This window comes from Trachurus japonicus, chromosome 17, assembly GCF_045865225.1.
Source record: "Trachurus japonicus isolate A0001 chromosome 17, Traja_1.0".
NCBI lineage: Eukaryota > Metazoa > Chordata > Actinopteri > Carangiformes > Carangidae > Trachurus > Trachurus japonicus.
Genome location: NC_140923.1, coordinates 27,547,214 through 27,569,069, shown reverse-complemented (window position 1 = coordinate 27,569,069; position 21,856 = coordinate 27,547,214). Strand labels below are relative to the sequence as shown.

The following is a 21,856-nucleotide window of genomic DNA, read 5'->3' as shown; positions in this document are numbered from 1 at the left end:
CAGAGTTCAACTAGTCTCTTCTTGGATGTCTTCTCAGCTCTTGTTAACTGACTGATTCCACTTCCCCCATAATCCATGTTATGAACAGTTTTCTTGTCTGTATACAACATCTGTGTCATGTCTGTCACCCTGAGGTTTTTTCCTCAGTGGATATGAGGGTCGAAGGACAGAGGATGTTATGTTATGTTTTGATGTTGTGTAAAGATCTTTGAGACAAACTGTTTGTAAAAATGGGTTAAACAAATAAACTTGTCCTGCCACAGCTGTTGACAGGTGTTGTGGAACAGTGCGGCTCTGGTTCTGGCTATGTCCGGTGTGGAGGAATAAAAAGGTCAGAGTCTTTGCTGTGTTGTCACAAACCTTTTATTGCAGCTCCCAGAACAGATCACTTTCAGAAAACTGTGACACATCAAATCTCATCATCAACATTGTCAGTACTTTACAATAATTTAATCGCCATCATCAACGTCTAAAGGACAGTAATGAGATCTGCAGACTGGAGGTTCTGACTGAGCAGCGGGGTAGATTTTATACCCCCACATACTTCACTGCTTGTATCACAACCTTCCCAGCCTGTGCATGTCTTCTGGAAAGAGATGAGTCATGAAAACCTGAAATCATTTTCACCGGGCTGCTGCTGCTGCTGCTGCGTGCTCTCTTTTTATTTTATTGCTCTTCCTCGTGGTCTTGGAGAGTAAAACGTTGTCCTGAAGCAGCGCAGCCCCTTCAACCTGCCTGTCATCAACAGCTTATGGCTTTGTAAAAAAGCTTTTAAAGCATTTTGTCAGAAAATGAGGCTCTTTACTTAACTCCAAGTTGGTTTTTAAAAAGGTTCCTCTTAAAAATCTAGAAGCTCTCTCTCTGTAAAGAATGAAATCCTCAATGTTAAAAACAGTTCACATTGACTTACAAAGTATTAGGAAGTAGAAAAGGCCAACTAGTGTTACAAAGAGAAAAGACAAAGACATCCTAGAGAAGAAGAGCTACTGCACACCACGGGGACGCAGCCCGTCCCTACAGACCACCTGGAGTTAGAGACGCTGAGGACTAGACACAGAGTGGGACTGTGAGGTTCAAAACGGAGGAATGTTTCTCTACTGTTCCTCTGACTGTAGCGCTGTCCTGTTGGAATTCACTCCTACAAAAAAACACACAACTGACTTGTATGGATGGTTCAGTCTCACAACACCAGCTTAGAGTCACAGTTACATCACAGAGGATCATCGCCTGCTAATCTGTTCAGCAGCTCCAAAGGAAAATACAAAAACTTCTCATTTGGCTTCTGAATGCTCACAGTTGAGTTGTATGATGGAATCATTTTGTGCTCTGATCTGCTTTACAATTATCAATGATTCAAAAAAAAAAAAAAAAAAAATTCATCATGATGTTACAAAGGAAATGGAGAAAGAAACTTTCCCTTTAACAAAGTTTTTAGAAAACACAAGAGCAGGAGGAATGAGCTGGTTAACATGTACATCACACTCCATTTTAACCTCGTCATCATTCAGCTCTGATTTTATTCTGTCATTCACAACTAGACAGAAGAAAAAAAACAAAACGATATAGAACCCTAACCTTACCCCCCCCACCCCACCCCACACAAACACACAATCACACACAAACAGGGTACAAAAAAACCCAAAAAGAAAATAAATGTTTAACAGTCTCCAAAACTACACCATGACATCACAGAAAGGATTGATTAGCAAGAGATTTGTCAACACAACCACACACACACGCACACACACTTTCTCTCTGAAGTTCACGTGCTAGCATATGGCTCATCCTGGAGTCAACACATACTGAGTGGTAAATAAAATGGCAAGGTGGGGAGGGGAGAGGGAGGGGATGTGTAGCTGTCTGAGGCTGGAGCTCCTCTACTTCACTGACCAATCAGCTGCTGGTCCAGTTCACACTCTGACCTGATTGAATTCATTTAACCGTGTTACTGACGCTGGTCAAAACCAAGAGGAAGGTGTGTTTTGGTAGACCTGCAGAGCACACACACTTCACACGGCCACACACACGGCCACACACACACACACACACACACACACACTGAGATGAACCACCCTGAAGCACAATGCAGACGGGGGCTCGACTGGAGGAGAAAAGAACAAAACTAGAGGAAAAGACAAACAGGAGTACCGGATTAGTAAACTGGTTCCATCCCATAGCTCACACTTTGACACTAAGAGGGAAATGTAAAGGAGGGAGGGGGGAGGGGAGGTGGCGGCGGGGTGGTGGAGGGAGGGGGGGGGTTGTCATAACGACTCGTTTCTCTGGAGGTGGAGAGATGCATTATCGCTCTGAGCGTGCTCAGATGGTGCCGATGCTATGTCAGTGGGTCCCTTCTCCGTCGCCACGACGACCGCAGCAGCCTCTACGTCTCTGTGGGGAGAACAGACAGGACGGGGTTCAGTGATGCTGTCAATACTACTCCTCCTCCTCCTCCTCCGTCTGGAGGCGTTACACTGACCCAGGATCTGATCCTGGATCTGAACGGTAAAATAGCAGCTTCCCCACAAATCCCTTCTCCTTCTCTGCTTCACTGCAGCAGTAGCCGACACAGGAAGTTGCCGTGCAGCTCATGACAACTACTGTACTGTTATCCACCTTGTTCCCAACTCCACAAACTGAAGCTGCTTTTGCTCTTCCGGTGGAATTGTATGTTTGTGTTTCCATGGTTTCAGTAGTTGTCATAGTCGCAGTAAAGGCATGGATCTATTAACTATGGATATTACATATATCCATTGAGGACGGCGCTGCACTGTCCATCCTGCTCATGCAGCTCCACTGATACACAACTATCCTGACCACTTTAAAGTTACAGTTAAAGATCTCGTGTTTGGCTGCACTTGTACAAAAAAATCACAAGCACTTTCAAACTGTGAAAGCGTGTGTTTTATTGTTTTTTCTGTGGCCAACACACCGCGGAGCGGCGCTCTGATCAGCGTGGCACAGAAAAGAGAAACAAACTATGCAGGATATTTACCTTAAGTTTCATTTTAACCGTCGTTAAACAGCTTCGGGCTAATTGTGATGTTAGATAATGACTTGTAGCTTGTAACTTACAGAGAGAGTGGAGGCTCCTTCCACACCGCTGCTGAAAACCAAACCTGCTGATCAGAGCGGGCGGAGCCGCGGTGTCACAGCTCTCGTCTCTGTTGCACCAAGTCCGCGACACAAGCGCGTCCCGTCATATTTAATGAATTATTTCACTTTTAAACCATGTAGTAATAATAATAATAATAATAATAATAATAATAATAATAGGTCTGTATAATAATAATATATTAATAATATTTTTATAGAGTTTATTGGTTGTTGTGAAAAAATAAACCCAGGGTTTATTTCTCCATGACAACCTCTGCCCTCTACATGATCCCTTATAATAAATCGATAAAAATTTTCCGTGATCGATAAAATTCTTAACGATCAATAATCGATCATCCATTAATCATGCCCATCCCTAACTGAAACCATGTTCTTTTCCACAGTGGAACCTTATTTTGTACATTTACAAGGATTGTTTCTATGTTCATTCCTCTCGCCCCCAGAAGTCTGATTTAAACATGTGCAGTCTATGAAATTATGACTAATTTATCATAGAACAACCCAAACATGTTGTCCCTCCAGCTCTGTCCTGCTCCTCGATCTGTCACTCAGCAGAGGAGACAAGGAGCCTGCGGTTATGGGAATGAAAATCCACCTGCTTGCAGTCTAATACTGGGAACACAAGTAGAAATCTCTACTGGGATCTGAAAAAGTCAAATAGAGCTCTAAATAATTTTCCAAGACAACGCAAACTTTTCCAGGACATTTGACTTTTTCTCATTTTCCAGATTTTCCGGGACGAAGAAAGAGAATCTCTGGCTAAATATCAGACTGGAGATGTAAATGTGTCCATAAAGGCCTGTCAGCCTCTGAAATCAAACCAACTCCACACACACTCCTGCACCACAGAGGCTCAGTGCTTCTAAAATTAAACCTGAGCTGTGCCCATCTCTACTGGAAGGTATTTGATGTTGACTGATTGTAGCTTGTTGTTCTGTTGTTTATTGGTCACTGTACTGTTTCTACTACAGACCCTCTGCAGCTGCTTCATGCTGTTTAATCCCAGTTCTCTATCACTGAGTCATCATATTCCCTCCACACAGGGTTAATAAACCTGGTTTCAACACAGTGTAATCAGCTCAGTATCAGTGAGATCCTTCTCTGAGACTTGGACTCAAGAGGTTTTTCCAGTAACAAGGAGAGGAGATAGCAGCAGCTGGCTGTCAACACCGCTGGGACACATGTTACAGGTAAATGTTGATCATGAGCATCAAACTATATTTACCTGTGGGCTCGTCCTGATTCTGATCCTCTGCCTCCACAAACTCTGCTGTTACTGAAAAACAAAGTAAGATGCTGAGTCAAGCGTGATCATTTTACCTCATAATGCTCCTTTGAGGCTAAATGTGTGTGTGTACCTACCTTCCTCTGCTGCTTCCTCTAGCTCCTCTGCTGCTTCCTCTGTCTCTGTGACTGTGGGGAAACAAACAGCTCAGCCCAACGCTCACATGTTCTATATGTATGGATCAACCACTCACAGATTATCACTATTGATATCAACAACTAACCATGTGTGTCTAACTAGTGAACCTTCATCTGCACCCTTCTCACCTGGGACTGTTTGTTCCCCCTCCTCCTCCTCCTCCTCCTCCTCTGGAGCAGCCTCTGTGTCTGCTGCCTCCTCCTCTGCTTCCTCCTCCACAGCCTCCTCTACTGCCTCCTCCACTGCCTCCTCTACAGCTTCTTCAGAAGGAGCTGCCTCCTCCTCCTCCTCCTCTGCAGCAGGTTCATCTGCAGGTGCTGCCTCCTCCTCTTCTGCCACCTCCTCCACAGCTTCTTCAGGAGCTGCCTCCTCTTCCATGGGCTCTTCAGCAGGTTCCTCTGCAGGAGCTGCCTCCTCCTCTACAGCTTCTTCTGATGGAGCGGCTTCCTCCTCCTCCTCCTCTGCAGCTTCTTCTAAAGAAGCAGCCTCCTCCTCTGCAGCTTCTTCTAAAGGAGCTGCCTCCTCCTCTGCAGCTTCTTCTAAAGGAGCGGCCTCCTCCTCTGCGGCTTCTTCTGAAGGAGCTGCCTCTTCTTCTGCTACCTCCTCCTCAACAGCCTCCTCAGTAGCTGCCTCCTCCTCCACGGTTTCTTCTGAAGGAGCTGCCTCCTCCTCCTCCACCTCCTCTTCTACAGCAGTGTCCTCAGCAGGTGCAGCCTCCTCTTCCTCTGCTACCTCCTCCTCAGCAGCTTCCTCAGCTGCCTCCTCCTGAGCTGGTTCCTCTGCAGCAGGAGCCTCCTCCTCCTCAGAGGGAGCGACCTCCTCCTCTACCACCTGGGCCACCTCTTCTGTAGCCACTTCTTCCTCTGTTGCAGGTTCCTCCTCCACAGGCTCTTCAGCTGCTGCCTCCTCTGCAGGCTCATCTGCCATCATCTCCTCCGCTGCTGCCTCCTCCTCCACGGGAACAGCCTGCATAGAGAACAATGAGTGAGTTACACCTGCAGGTACTTGAAGCTACTTCACTTAGCTGCCTAGCAACAGCACAGTTACTGTAGATGTACAGCGCAGTGTGTTGATAGATGAGTCCTGAGGATCTGTGCTGTCAGCTGATGATCCTCCATAATCATATTTACATTGTGACTGTTGTATTTACCTATAATCAACAACAATTAAATCCACTGCATGTCTCTTCAAAGGTTTTTGGTGACCAACTGTTACTCTGCCCCAGTACTAGAGGGTGGAGGGATAACAGTGGTTCTCAAACTCTTTTACATCAAGGACCGCTAAATTGACACAAATTAGAACATGGACCACCATTGGACAAAATTTTGAAGCAAACACCAGAAATCAGGGGTGCAAACTCATCAGGGGTAAAAAAGGTGACAAGATACCGACCCCCTAGGGGGGTCCGGGGGCATGCTCCCCCGGGGAATTTTTTTTAAAAACCAACTTTAAAGGTGAATTTACAGTCAATTTTAGCATGAGACTAGGGTCCAGATTTACTCAGGTTTGCACAGCTTTTGCTCCTGTTAAACCTGCACAATCTGTCTCTCTGTGTTTGGTTTTGAAATATGTGAAGGGGGTCTTCAGCCTATGCAGGTTTAGCATGAGCAAAAGCTGTGCAAAACTTGGAGAATCTGTCCCTTGATGTCCATCAGATGAACCTTGCAAACCTTGCCTTCAAACTAAATAAAAATTTAATACAGACTGACTGGTTCATTGTGAAACATTTATTTATTGATGTAAATGTGTTTTCTGTATGTAGGCTATGCTCCGAGGCAGCGCTGCTCTTTCTGTCCAATAACACACATGAAGCTTAAAAATGCCATAGGCTACATAAAACATATTAAGCGGCAATATGTATTTAAAAGATGTTCAAGCAAACGGTTCGGTTCACGGTTTTGTGGTCATGGTTTTCGGTTTGGTTTGGTATACTTTGATCGTTGGGAAAATCAATCATGTCTCGTATATTCAGGTTAAAACTAAAAGAATGAGGCAGTCTGACATCTGATACATCATTGTGACAGTCTGAGGTTAAAAGTAGGTGATCTGGCGGCAAGAGAGGAGACATTGATAGTTCCAACATGTTTTTAATTTACTGGGCAAATAAAGTTGTCTAACAAATGCTAAGAACAATTAGATATTCACTGAAATATATAACCTATATTTATTAATTGTGGTTCTTACAAAAAATATATCTTATAAAATATAAAAGCTAAAATGTCTCTTAAAGCTCTGCCCCTTTAATTAGTGCATACAAAATAATTTAACTTTAGCCTACTACTACCAAAGATATTCGTCTTTGCTACTACTACTACTTTACAACCACATTATTTACCAGCAACATAAAGTGAAACAGAGGCAGAGGTTTTCCTGCCACAGTCAGTCAACCTCCTCCTCTTGCTGCTCCTCCTGCTGCTGCTGCACAGGTCGCGCTGGAGCTAGTCTCGCTCGCCAGACCCTCCTCCAGAGAAGAGGGAGACACTGGAGCTAATAAATGCTAAACGCGCTAATCGCTAATTGGTTGCGATCGTGATCATCACACACACGCGGTCCCATACAGCACCTATACAACGCTGCTGGAACATCTTCTTGCTCCGACTCTTTCACTCGCCATGCTCAAAAAGTCGCGTTAGTTAGTCTGTATTAAAAGTGAAGCTTCAGGTGTGTATTGCTGGACAGAAGAGGAGCGCTGCCACCACTCGTTGTCATCCAGATAAGGTGCATGCGCCTTAAAGAGACAGGTGCATTGGCTCGGCTCGCCGGACCCCCCCCCTCTCAAAATTTTTTTTATTGCGGATTTACACGAATCACACAAATGACCAATTTGGGATCCAAAACGGCGAATTTCGCCGAAAGGTGACAGGTTTGCACCCCTGAGAAATACACAAATATTTGTTCTGAGACTGGAGAACGTTACTTTTTTTAGTCAATGTTTGTTCAAATAAGGGCCAATTGTGTGATTTTTCGAAATAATTTGGAGAAATTTCTGGAAAAAAGTAGTAAGATATTTTTTTTTAAGTTTAACATTTCTAGAAAAAAGTGGTAAAATGTCTCAAAAACAATTCTAGAAAAAAAAGGACCCCACTTTGAGAACCATTGATCTATAATATTACAAGGCTTTTTTCCGCTGCTACAGTCTGACAGACATGTTATCACACCATACACTAACACATCCCATTCATGCTTTTTGTACATTTAACCAGTTTGTTTCTATGTTTATTCCTCTCTCATCCTCAGAAGTCTGATTTAAAGATGGTTCTAACTTATCTTATCTATGAAATAATCTCTTACATGCTTATAAATTATGACAAATTCATCATAGAACAACATTTTTGTTTTTAAATCACAACCACTACAGCTCTCCACTGCTCCTCTATCTGTCATGTCCAGTGGAAACACTCATCAACTCAAAGTCTCTAGTTTTCTCACTCTTTGGAAAAGAAATCCTAACAGAGCTCTGGTAGCTGATGTCAAGGTGTAATAAGTCATTTTCCAGGACAACTCAAGCTTTTCCAGGACATGTGGGAATTAGATGCTGATTTTTTTGTACTGTAACGTATAAAACGGCAGTCAACTGACAGGGGCTTCACACCGACTCATCCCAAACTAAGATATTAGAACAAAAGCTGTCATTTTTGACAACAGTAAATATTATTGAATTATTTATATTAATATTGATATTATCTATTTATTTAGTCAGTGCCCATGTGTAAATCCTGGGAATAAACCAGCAGCTGTAAAACGACCAGCTCCAGGTGTGATCCTCTTCACCAGCAGGAGGTGCAGGTTTCCCTGTTTAACAGCTATTGTTTTGTTTGTGGGAGGACATGCTGAAGGTCGACACTCCTGCTGTGACGCAGGTGGAACAAAGGTAGACTGACAGGGAAGTTAAGATCAGATTATTGATTGAGACACCTGTTCATTAATGCTGGTTTTGACCCTGCACAGGAGATAAGAGACATTTCAGTCAGGACAGTGCAGTGTTCATGAAGCCAGGAACAAAAGCGTGTACCTCCTCCTCCACAGGGGAATCTTCCTCCTCCTCAACAGCAGGCTCCTCCTCCAGCACCTCCGGATCCTCCTCAATCACCTGGGAGCGGAAACACCCAAACATCATCAACAGGTTCACTCATGCTTCTGTGTTAGTTCACGACTGATTACGTCTAGAAGACAAATTCAGTCTTTGTGAGTGTGTCCTGTACAAACCTCAGGAGTCTCCACGACCTCTGGCTCTGGCTCTGGCTCTGGCTCTGGCTCTGGCTCTGGTTCAGCCTCAGGTTCTGGTTCCGGCTCAGCGACCACCTCAGCCTCAGCTGCTACCTCAGGTTCAGGCTCTGAGAGAGGAGAGGCAGTGAGCTGCAGATTCTCCTTCACACACACAAACAAACCAACCAACCACTGTGGCCTTAGGACCACTCACTCCAAGTCTGGACTGGATTGGCTCCTGTGGTGTCAGTTTGTGACACCCTTGTTTTGTTTGTATTATGTTAACATTAATGTGCGACAGACCAAACACTGCTGCTGTCTGGCTCTAACCTGACATCACCTTCAGGCTAGGAGCACACACATGTATGTGGCAGCTGCAGAACCTCTTGATTTCCACTCCACTGCCCGTGTGGACAGGTTAGAGCAGACAGACTGTCACTCCTGTCCTCACGTACACACAGTCTACAGTTTGATGTTATGTGACAGGTAAACAGACGTTGTCCTGCTGGGAGGCAGGTTAGTGTGAGAAATAGGTGAGATGATGAATCTCTGACAGTAGTAGTAGCTCCTGCTCCAGGCCTCAGGGAGTCAGTCACTGCTGTAGAACTACACCTTTAAAGGAGTCATATTATGGAAATATCACTTGTTGAAGGCTCTTTAACATATCTGGGTGTTTGTCTTGCCTTCCAGCCCCCAAAATGTGAGAACTGACGAAATTATGTAATTAGTAATTAGTTTTTGGATTATTTTGCATAACCCCACCCTACCTGGTATCAGTAGAAGGGGTGGGGCGGGGCAAGCAGTGGTTCATTTGCATTTAAAGGGACAGGCACTTAAACCAGCCATTCTGAACAGGGCTGTTCTGAGAGGATGAAAAGAGCTGTGATGTTTGATCCTTGGGGTATTTTGACCAAAGCATGTCACACACATGTCTTAATTATTTTAATTTGTGGAAAACAGGCAGAATATGTCTCCTTTAAAATCTGAGCTATCTAACTCAGAGTTCATTTCTGTGCGTGGGTCATCAGACCACAGTGAGGCCTTCACACTCAGGTACCTGGAGGTGGAGCAGAAGTGTCCACAGCTTCAGCGGCTTCAACCACTTCCTCCACAGGCTCAGGATCAGGCTCAATGATAGCTGAGGGAAGAGGAGGAGGAGGAGGATGATGAAGGATAAACATACAAATGTCACTTTGAGAAACTCTGTTGTTACATGCTCAAATGGCCAAAACATGAACCACCAGGCAGAATTCAACTGACCAAAAACATAAATACAACACTTTTATATCTGCTCCTATTTCTCACAAGTTAAAACAGAAGATTGGAGACTTTATCTGAGCCCACAGATGAAATCAATCTTTCAAATCTGGTTAATTAAAGACATGGGTTTCAAGGGTCATGGTTCTGAGCCACAACACTTCCCCTTAAGTCATGATACTGTGGAGAAGAATTACAGTGCACAGTCTAAACTGCGCCTGCAGCATCTGTAAAGTGGATTTTCTGAGTATATCACAAACACAGATTTAACACACTAAGGAAACTAGAGGGAAATAAATCCAGTGTGTTTATGTAGAGACAATCTTTGATTTTTAACCCCGAATCAACCCGTAAAAAGTTTAGTGCCTGAAACTTAAAATATTCTTCAATTAGAAATATTATGCAACTCTTTGATAAACTGTATTGTGTCAGACGTTCCCAAGGTTCAGTGGGAAAATAATCTGAAGCTTGCCACTGTAGTTCTATTTCCTCCCACTGAGACCAGTTGTACAAATGACAACACCATCGACCAAACAGATTAGTGAACTGTCAACCACATTTCCCTCCTCCCCCATTAACCCCTTGGATACGTTTCTGAGGCAACACTGGCAGGAAAGTGGGTGTGTTAGTGTGTGTTACCCTCTTGTGTGGCTTCAGGCTCAGCATCCTCCACTGGGGCAGCAGCTTCTTCACTACGGGACGAGACGACCAAGGCTTTCTCTTTCAGTCCTATGTGAGATGATGACGCACATGAAAGCAATGTAGACACAGGTACCGTATATACTGTGTGTGTGTGTGTGAATTGAATTTGTGGAGACTTCTAAAATGTAAATGTAGTTTAGTTTGTGTCGCTGCAGACAGTAGGGTGTGTGATGTAAACCATTTTGTATTATGTACAATCAGAAAACAGACATTCACATAAAACACATCTTCACATCTGAGAAGCATGGGGGGTTTCTTTTGCTGACTGAAGTGTAATGTCTTTACATTAGCAATGTTCCTATTCATCATGGGATGCTGCAGGTTGTCTTAAAGAGACAGGAACTGTCTAATAAACTGTGATTAATATAGAGTGTGGTGGATGTTGATGTGAAAACAAAGACTCCAATGTGATCTTCTTCCTGATACACTGTATTGACTTTACTTCACTGCACACAAAAGAGAGGCAGCCGTGGATCCAGAAACTTTATTGACATAAGAAAGAACATTTAGTTTCTAACAGGTGTTCAGTATCAGACTCCCCACTGATTCATTTCTATCTAGGCAAATCTACAGTTCAATTTTTAACACTGACATAACTCCATTTGATATCAACATTACTCTGCAGGACCTCTCCTGACACCCCCCACCCCCCTCCCATCTTTCCATTCCTGCATCTTTTCCAATCATCAACCCCATCAAAGACAGAAAAAAAACTACATTTACAACATCTCCACTCCTGACTGTCAAGTTCACAGACCCAAAGTGCAGTGCACTCTGACCATGCTGAGGTCTGCTCACAGTGTGGACCTGGATCTTCAGGTCCCCATGGTTACCCATCAAATTTACTAAGTGCTACAGGCTTCTGTTCTGTAGCTGGACAAAGACCTTTGAGATGAGCAATTCTTGATTCATGATTAGTTTGGAAATAATAGATCTCATTTACAAACTCAGAGCCACATTATGTGATGAGCCTGGTTACAGTTTGTGCTGCAGTCTTAATTTATGCAGAGTTTGGATCTTGACAACTGCTCATCCAATAAACTCCAGCTGACGTGTCCCCATCCACATTCCCAGCAAGTGAGAAGTGCATCAGATGAGCAGACAGACTTTTCTATTCAAAGAGCCAATTAGAATTTGAGATTTTCCCATCAATGTATCGTATTGGTCTATTAGTTTTTTGTGCATCATTTTCATGATTCTGAACATTTTCTCCAGATTTTTCAGCCTCTCACCTTATTTCTTTCCTTTGTCAGATTTCTCAGCTTTGCTTTTTTTCTTTTTCTCTTTGGTGGTCTCTTTCCCTCTCCCTTTGTCCTCCTGTGCCTTTTTTCCCTCTCCCTCAACTTTTTTCTCTCCTTTCTTAGATTTTTCCTCTTCCTCCTCGCTCTCTTCCTTTTGCTGATCCTGTTGTTTTGCCTTTTCCTTCCGGAGTTTCTCAACAGCCTTCTCCATCTCTTCCTTCTCGATCTTCTCCTCCTCCTCCTTCAGCCTGGCAGCCACTCTGTCCTGGACTCGGCCCCTTATTTCCTGTCTGCCCAGCTCCAGCGCCTTCTCCTCCTCTTCCTTGGCCAGCAGCTGTCTGACCTCAGCCAGAGCCAGCTTGGCCAGCTTCTTGGCCTCCACACGTTCGTGGATGATGGCGAGCTGCTGCTTCAGAGCTTCCCTGAGATTCTTGCTTGCGTCCTTTGGAAAGATTTCTGGGATGGAAGATCAATGACAATGTTTGGGGTTTGGCACCCATTCAATGAGCTGTTAGGGGATGAGGACCATGCTCAGACTCACACTGTTATTGCACATGTCCACACACCAGGCATGTGGATGAGTTTCACTTTACACAGCAAGACCACGTCCATGCCATATAACCTTCTTACTGCTTCCTCCACACTGTGTAGACCTGTACAGAACTCTGGCATATAGACACTAAATCATTAGAGGATTGACGACAGTGCATTGCACTGCATCTTAAGAAAAGCAGCACAACCAGTTTATTTCTGCATCTCAAACAGAGGTAGCAGCCAAGTGGGAGAAATACGTCTCACTATGAGATGCAATAGAGATACTGCAGTTCACAAACACTAAGAGGCAGCCGACTGCCACGCACACCTGGAACTACACAGTGGACTTGATGACATTACGATTGAGTAAGCTTTTGTTTAATTATCAGGGATGCAAACGGGTCAGCACCAAAAAAGAGAGGAATTTCCCGGGGGGGGGCTCACCATTAACAAATAAGTACATTACAATATCACGGAAAAGTCAATTTCCAGTAGTTCAACCCCAACCAAATATTGAGTGCATATAGATTAATATTAATTAACATTTCCATTTTGGAGATACTGATTTTTAGGTCTTCACTGAATGTTAGTCATAATTATTACTATTAAAATAAACTGAATAAATAAAGACATGGGATGTTTCATTCAGTGTGTAATGGACATATAGGCCTATATAATGTGTTAGTTTCACTTTTTGAATTGAACACATTCTACATCGCGGAGGCGACGTCTTTCCACTTAGGGCTTCCTTCACCTCTGAAACGGGGCAGAGCTCCGTGGGAGACACCTGGCTGACACAGCAACGTAGGGAACCGTGCATGTCCGCGGCACACATTTCCACGGACATGCACGGGGGAAAAAAACGGCGTCGCCGTTGCACCAATGCACACGGATACGCGCCGCTTTAATGAGCGTGCATGTTGCGCGTCTACATGGGAGGGAGGCTGTTATCAGAGACAACCATGAATGAGTTCGCCTCAGTTTCACGTGATTGTCACTGTCAGCCTGTTAGAAAAACATTTTACTGACCCCAGCTGAGACCCCCCCCTCCCAAAAACAAAAACTCTTCGGATCTGAACGATTCACACAAGTCACCTAATTGGTCATGAAAAAAGCGAGTTTCGCTTTTCGGCGCGCTGTTTGCATCCCTGAATTATATTGATAAAATAAAAGCATTACATTAGTTTGGAGTCTTTTCCGTCTTTCAAAGGAAAAGTAAATTTGATTAAAATTGTAAACTGATAAAAAAAAATCAGAGATATACTGTATATGCCATATCACGCAGCACGTGCATGTTTGGGTTTTACGTTGTAGTGCACTGAACTCACAGTCAAACACCAGTTTCTTTAAAACGTTTAACATGTATTTGACAAATAAAGCACAGGCAGGGAGTTAGGCTGAAAATCTCATGATCTCAACCCACTTAAAACCATGTTAATAAGTCGTCCATTTATTAAAATGGATCTGCCAAATAAACACATAGTTGTGAGTAGCTGACACAGCACAAGCCCATGCATGCGGGGCTGCCTGACAGTACCTCTCTTAGCTCCGCCCCTGGCTGCATCTCCAGGCTTTTCATCTGACATCACAAGAACAAGACATCAGTTAAACATTGGATTCTCTCACATATGATATCAGTGTCATCACTAGCATTTGTTGTCCATCTACACAAGTGCTCATCACAGCCACCATGCACTGTCGGGTCCAATAGAAACACTCCATGAAGCTCATCTCAAGCATCAACAACCGAGTTGAGCTGTAAAGCCATTAACGATGGCTCAGAGCCAACATTAGTGTGCCAGTGAGTCAGCATGCACGTCTGCAGCCTGGAACCAGCCCACCTAAATGGAGGGCAGTCATATTTAACCCTCGCCACACTTACTGATAACACGCTAAAGACAAGATACTGATGTTAAACATTTGCATGTGCAGCTCAGATATTATAGTCTCCACGCCAACTAACAAATAAAGCGTTGGCTCCAACCAGCCAGCACACCTGCCAAACATCCTGGTAATTTGCAAGATGCAAAATAGTAAACTTTAGGCTCGTAGTTTAATTTTAAAAATGTCTCTATGGCTTTAAAATAATCACTGAGTTGGAAGTAAACGTAGTGTTGAGTTCACCACCACATCACACTGGTTCACACCAACAGCCCAAAGGCAGCAGGAGAACAATACACTATAAAGCATTCTCTCTTTTGAAGGGAGAATGCTGGTCTTGAATCTATGAACTGGACACTGAGGCAGGGGGTGAATTCTCCTCTCTGTCCCTGTAACCCAGTGAGCAGTGAGACACAAAACCAGACCCACACTGAGTCAGAGGCCTCATTGTTTCAAAGGAGTGCATCTGATTTTCTATTAGCTTGTGTCTGCACAGAAAAGTCTGGGCCTAGGCCACCAGAGAAAAAGGCCAGCTGCAGCCTTAAGTTTCTTCTAACGCAGGAATAACTGCTAACAGACTGCATATGACCTCAAGGGACCATTGACTTTAGCTGTGCTGCTCTCTTCAAATGTTAGTTGACGGTTTGCAGATTTGTTCTCTTTATGAATCTACTCCACCCCAAAGCAGGTATAGCCTGTTTCCAATTCAGGCATTATCCATGTTTTCCTAATAGCCGTCAAGTTAACTACAAACCTGTTGATGCACAAACACACACCCCTATGTGATGTGTGTGGTGCAACACACCTGCAGCTGGTCCAAGCTTGCAGCAGTAGTGAATCAAACAATCCTCCTCAGTGCATCTGTCTTAGCCTTCTGAAACTTAATCTCTCAGCTCTGGCACATACCACACAGACTGGAAAGGCTGCAGTCCAGAGCCAAAACCTTCAGACTCTGACTAAACAAAAAGTATTTTAGTCTTACTGCAGGTGTCAGACATTTGTGTTCATTCATTGATTATCTGCATACCTTTATATTGGTTCAAACAGTCTGGTTAAGACAGGATTTCACTTTTGCACTCCCAAGTTTTGATCGGATCCTTAAATGCACGGAGGTCATCATATTGCATCAAGGAGAGCAGAGCCATGTACTGTTTAAATGTGCAAGGAGAGGTCCATGTCACAGCTGAAGGCATCTGAAGGCTACTTTTTTTCTTTTTAGCAGCTATGCTAACTCAGCTAACATCACTCACACTGCTGAAGGGCCGTCATACATTCACAGACACGGAATCAGAGTTTGATGTATAGTGTAATGACATGCACATATTCACACTTTATTGGCTTGTGCAGTTTGTGTGATGTAGTCATGTGCTTTATACAGACCCGCAGAGTCTGAAAGGGACCTAAAGAACATGGGCAAATATGTACATTTTGTCACACCATGTGTGCGCACAGAAAGTACAATATAACAGCGGCCTCAGGGTCCAGATGATGTAAACGTTGTCAAATTCTCATGTAAAGTGATTGGACACACCAGCCAATGAGTGATGTGTCCATAGCAAGCAGCAGAAAAATTAAGTCAACATTGAAGTACTGAAAACAGCACTTCTTTGAATGGCTGTTTGAGGCTGGATCCCCACTGAAAATGTCCAACTTGACATTAGAAATAGACATGTTTACACCCTGGAACAAAAAATGGTTTTGGCCTTGAATATCACACTTCTGACAACTGTAGTGTATTTCAATGTAACTCACTGGTTTAAACTTCATTAAGGCTTAAAGTTATGTATAATTGAGGGTTTTCCTCTTTGAGTGACAGGCAGGTGAGCATATTCCATCAAGCGGCAGAGTCTCAGCTCAACATGTGTCCCTGCTCCTGCCTATTCTTGTATTAGCAAGATTCGCATTCACAAGATGGCAAGCCGAGTCCTTCAGAAACCTTTGGGGTGACGTCACAGAGTCTGTCCATCTTTATTTATATCCTATGGTCCACTGTAATTGTGGAGTGTATCCAGCCTTTTAAGAAATAGTTTTCCTTTGAGAAATTTGTTCAACTATCTTGGTTAAAGTAGAATGAAAGATTGATGCCAGTGTGAAACTGCTGCCAGCTGTTGGCTAACTGAGCTCAGCATCATGTCTGTGGGGGAATCAACAAACCAGAGGTGGCAGAAGCACATCCCAGCACTTTTAAAGCTCAGTTGTACAGGGACACTGTGATGATCCATTTCCTGTTTGGGAGGAAACTTGGCCCTGGTGATTTTGTTACACTTTGGTTTTTGCACAAAAACAGCCAGTGATACGAGTCTTTCTTAAACTTTTACAACAAAAACGTCAGACTTTTCCTTTCAGAATGTAAAACAAAGCTGGTGGAGAGCCACTGTCAGTCATTGTCATCTCATTCTTTCCTTTGCTGCTGTAGTTGTCTCTAACTTTGTTCTACAGTAACCATGGAAACAGAGTCCAGATGTATGTTTCTCGTGGATGTGACTGAACTGTGCAGATGTATAGATGACCTGACTCGCAGGAGTGCAGTTGTAGACGTTTCCACTGGGTTCCAGTTGCAATGCATTTTGGGTGTATTATTGTGTTTTTCCTTATCCAGATACATATTGCATGTAACTACCACATACAAATGGAGGCCAACACAAGTCCAAGAGCCTTAAACTTGACAAAGGTTTTTTAAAAAAAGTATAAATTCATGCTTCAAGTCCAAGAGTCCAGAGAAATTGTTTTCAGTCTCTATGGCATGCAGCGAAAAGAAAAGACTATATGTCATAAAAGGGACAACTGAGCTGCTGTCCAAGTGCAAATCCCTTCGCATTGTGTCGTTGACAGTTGTCGGCAGCTGCCAACAGGTTTGTGCGGAAAATCAGGTATTCAGAGATTCTAAAAAAGGTTTCAGAGAGGATTATAAAAGTGTTCCTGAGTATCACGTCCATGTCACAGCAGAGGAAATGACATCATAGAAAAATCCTTCGACAGGGTTTCACTTTCAAGATTCTGCTGATACACGGTGGGGCCCACAGAAATATTCACATCCAAAACCTGCAAAAGGAAACGGGAGAAAATACTGCAGTGGAGTATTTCACTTCCTGGATTCGTGGCTCAGGATGTCTGATGCTGAGGCCCATCAGTTCTAAACTGCAACAGAGAATATTCTGTTGCTTTGGTTGGCCTGAGGCTATTGGTTATGGAGGCCGACTATAACGATCTTCTGCCCCTGATTCCCATCGTCTTTTGCTGCTCTTCTTCTAATTCCCCTCTCGTCTTCGTCCTCCTCATCGTCCTCCTGCATTTCCACGACTTCTCCAGAGGCACTAAGGTCCTCCTCCTCCACGGGCTCCAGCGGGTTTATCAGACCGTACAGGAAAGTGACGAAACCGTTAAACCAATCAGAGCCACCCTCCTCCACTTCTTCTAACCAATCCAGAACCTCGGATTCACCCTGACCATCGCCCTCACTGGTCAAGCCTATGTAAACAAGAGCGGGGGAAGGGAAAGGGCGGCATGGGAGGATGTAGAGTGGGAGTTTGGGAGCACAGCAAGTGGAAATGGGACATAACGATGTGAGGAAAGTAAATGGGGAAAAAAAGCTAATAAGAAGGTAGAAGCAAAGAAAAGTCACATGAAGAAAACAAGATGTGATGTAAGAATGAAACACAGCAGAGACAAGAGAGGGAGGGAAGGAAACAAGAGGAGAAGGTAAGAGAAGTTTTAAGCGTAGATTAGGCAGCAAGGGATCTACTCAGACTCTATTAACAGCAGTTAGGGCTGGGCTGTCTACTCAGGATCAATGACATTACTTCAGCCTGGAGGCACATTGCTGGTCTGAACTGAAGAGTTCTGGTTTAGAAATCATGTAAATCATTGTTGACCTGAGCTCTCTGCACTGGCCAATGTCAGAGAGCTCAGTTCTAATCATGTGTAGACAGCCACAATCACAGAGCATAGAAAAAAAGAGAGGAAAAACGGAAGCAGTTTCCATATAAACACTTTTCTTTATTTTAAAAGGTGAATCATAAGATGTATTTGTCGTTATAAGAGCAAAGAAAAAATATATTTCTATGTAGTTTTCCATCACTTCTCTGGAGTTCTTGAAACTGGAAACCAAAGAATCTAAGGTTGGAGGGTGGGTCTGGGTGGGCAGGGCTTGGGGCATGGATGAGGGGTGTAGCTGTTTTGTTGTGACGTCATAAAGTTACAGAGGTCCTGACAGCTGGTTTTAATGCCCAGTTTCTGAATACAGGCTGCGAGTAATTCTCTGGATTGAGGCTTTTATACTTTCACAGTATTAATATAGAACCTAGAGCTCATCTATAATCACACTACACATGGTATCCATCTTAATACTGAATTACTGAACCCATAACAGATGCACGTGTTGTAACTATAATAATAATAATAATAATAATAATAATAATAATAATAATAATAATAATAATAATAATAATAATACTAAAGAGGCTTTAAACAGGGTTGATCTACAATTCAATATCACCAAAACACCAGTGTCTTGTTATATCGCCTTCATTATAGTTATATTTTGTATTTCATGACAATGTTTCAAAGGACATTGTTTTGCACTATGCAACAAGATAACAGAGCTTGTATAGCATGTCTACATATCCTTGTTTTACAAAAAGCTAGTAAGACACAGGGCTGCAGAGAGATAGGCTCAAGCAGAAGGATCAAATACAGAGCGAGAGATCTAGAGTATGCAATATAACACTAGTGAACAAAGTTCAACTAACAGTGTGTTAGTGAAGCTAATCTGAGTAAAATAATGTGAAGGGCAGAGACATGGGGGATGTTATGCCTGAAGGTGGGCGGGACAAAGATGGGCACACCTCTCTGAAGGATGAGCTTGGTGACCAAACAGTTCAAGCCAAAGCAATTCTAGTGAACTAGAATGGCCTCATGGTTGGCTGCCTCTGCCACTCAGACTACTTCCAAATTACATTCCTGTTTATCCACAGTCCTAAAATATTAAGCTTGTGAGACTGTTTGTCAGAAGTGCTGAGTGGAGTTTTGTGAGGTCTGATCTACTCACTTTATCTCCATAATGCCAAACCTTCACTCAAGGACATTGTGTTTATAAAACCAAAAGCATATTTTGTAGGGCTGACCCATGAAAATTGAAGCTTCGTTCGTTGCCATGGTAATCGATCATGAAGTCCGTGATCGTTTTTTTTCCCCCTTCCTTTTTGACACCAGTTCCCATCGGCAATTGTTACATTGAAATGAGTAGGCTCTTTGGCATCCTAGAAACCTGCCTGATTTTGGAGACATGCTGTGTTTGTTTGCCATACATTCATTAGTTCCGTACTTTCCTGAGTGAACTGCTCAGGAAGGTGAGCGGCTGTTGGTTGACAGTGGGAGTCTACCATCCAAGGATACAGACTAGGACAAATGGCATATTTTCATGCATTTTGATATGGGAGCATTTAAAGAGACACTTTTTTTTTGCTGTCATTGATGTTTATCTCTATGGTAACAATCAGCTGTATACGACTGTCAGCCATGCAAAAGAAACCCAAATGCCACATACTGTATTATGATTGACGAGCATAAAAACACAATCAGTGGTCTGCAGAAATAAATGAGGTCAGACTGTCCCGACGGTGGGAAACCAGGTCACCCATGATGCGGTGAAGATTTTCAATTGTTTGCCAATGAAGTCACGTGATTCGTTTCCTTTCTGCAGGACACTGACGATTACATTAGTAAAGTAGAGATGAATCAACTTGCCTAGCAGCACTTTAGCATCCTCCACGTCGAAGTCACCGTCTCCATCTGTATCGTAGGCCACCAGTTTACCTGCAGCAACACACAGACATGGATTAACAGCTGCTTCTCACAGGAATCATCAGCACACAGTTTACATACAACTATATAGGAGCATGCATCTCAATAAAGTAGAACATGATGGAGGTCATGGTAGTGGAGCTACTGAACCAGACTCAGGAAACCTCTGCAGGTGTTTGGAGTTCATCAGCTGATTAGAGTCTAACACCATTAGGTTACAATAGGGAACTTTTTATATTCTAATTTTCTGAGATGAATTTGTGGTTTTCATTGAACACAAGCCATAATCACTACAATTTAAAGAAAGAAAGAAAGACATGACATATTTCTGTATGTAATTAATCTATATATGAGTTTTACCATTTTAAAAAGGGATATTTCAATGTTTTTGGCAAATAGTCATAGCAGTAAGTTCATTACCTTTAATTATCGGTGCAAGCTGTTTTTAGATCAGCGGGACAGAGACGTGAGCTCTGCACAGCACATGGTATTTTCGCCTTTGCCTCATCAAACAAAATACACAATCCAACAACTCCAAAATGCTCTGGTGGACAAGTTGTGACCTGCACATTCACCACGCTATGAGATAATAATGGAACATTACAGGATGGAGTTGTTTTCGAGGCAAATGCGTACCCGGAACTATATTCCAGAAACGGCTGCAGGGCGGAGTGATTTCAAAAGCGAAAGTAGTTCTGAGTGTTTGCTTCATGTGTCATAATGTAATATAATTATATGTTATTATTTCATAGCGTGGTGAATGTGCAGGTCACAACTTGTCTACGAGAGTGTTTTGGAGTTGTTGGATTGTGTATTTTGTTTGATGCGTGCGAAAATACCGCGCAACTCTGTTGCGTTAGCTGAGCAGCTCGCGTCTCTGCCCTGCCAATCCAAAAACAGCTTGCGCCGACAATTAAAGGTAATGAACCTACTCCGAAGACTATAGGGATTATGGCAATAGGAGAATTTGCAAAATTGTTGAAATATCCCTTTAACAGAACTACTGAAATAAACAAACTTTTACATGATATTCTAATTTATTGAGATGGGCCTATTTTATTGACATGCAACATTCATCACAGACAGGAAATAGAGGATGAGACTGAAGTCTGTCTTAATATGAAGCTGTGGCTGAGGGGGCAGAAAGGTCATCCAAGGTGTGTGGTTTGATCCCAACCGTCTCACGCCCGTATTCATCAGTACGTTCAGGAGGGACCACTACAGGTGCCTCATTATGACATTTTAAGACAGACTTGAGAAAAATGTGAATCCATCCCTTCAGAAATCCACCAAGCTTGTGGGAGACTTTGAGCTTGTGTCTCTTTCATGAATTTTATCCTAATTTACTAGGAAACTTCAGCCAAAATCTCTGTCAGCCAACAGCTTGGTGGATTTCTTTTTCTTCTTTACCATCGATGAAGATAGGAAACAAGTAAACTATAAATTATGTCCACACCACTACGTTTGAGTTTTAAAATGTTGTTTTCTTTTGTGATGTTTTCTACAAAAACTTGACTTTTGGAAATGCTGCTGGGCCTTGAAAACTCTGGGAGTGTGTTGTAGTCTGGTCACACAGAAGCCCAGACCTTTATAGACACCCACTCACTACTGATGGGGTCTCATCATCCTCAACTACTATTAGTGAACACAACATGATCATGTTTTCAGGTGTGATAGTCTGGACAGAGATAGT

General features: G+C 43.1%; 2 protein-coding genes across 6 annotated transcripts in view; both read right to left on the bottom strand.

Moving 5' to 3' along the window:
* Positions 1–340: 340 nt before the first annotated feature.
* The window catches only part of LOC146970845 (uncharacterized), a 32,901-nt gene continuing 11,385 nt past the window's right edge, over positions 341–21,856 (bottom strand). For 4 of the 5 annotated variants that reach the window (XM_085804693.1, XM_085804695.1, XM_085804694.1 and 1 more), the window contains 9 exons: positions 20,111–20,175; positions 10,643–10,736; positions 9,804–9,884; positions 8,747–8,874; positions 8,553–8,630; positions 4,669–5,506; positions 4,480–4,530; positions 4,343–4,393; positions 341–2,391 (listed from right to left, as the gene is read on the bottom strand). In XM_085804693.1, the coding sequence (XP_085660819.1) occupies positions 2,384–2,391; positions 4,343–4,393; positions 4,480–4,530; positions 4,669–5,506; positions 8,553–8,630; positions 8,747–8,874; positions 9,804–9,884; positions 10,643–10,736; positions 20,111–20,175 (1,394 nt within the window). In that variant the 3' untranslated portion in view covers positions 341–2,383. The remainder of the gene's footprint in view (positions 2,392–4,342; positions 4,394–4,479; positions 4,531–4,668; positions 5,507–8,552; positions 8,631–8,746; positions 8,875–9,803; positions 9,885–10,642; positions 10,737–20,110; positions 20,176–21,856) is intronic. The other variant, XM_085804692.1, reaches the window with a different exon arrangement.
* On the bottom strand, positions 11,171–14,148 carry LOC146970846 (uncharacterized). Its single transcript, XM_085804696.1, has 2 exons — positions 14,018–14,148; positions 11,171–12,402 (listed from the first exon to the last, which is right to left on the bottom strand). The coding sequence occupies exons 1-2, from the start codon at positions 14,064–14,066 to the stop codon at positions 11,939–11,941; spliced, it is 513 nt and encodes a 170-aa protein (XP_085660822.1). The 5' UTR covers positions 14,067–14,148; the 3' UTR covers positions 11,171–11,938.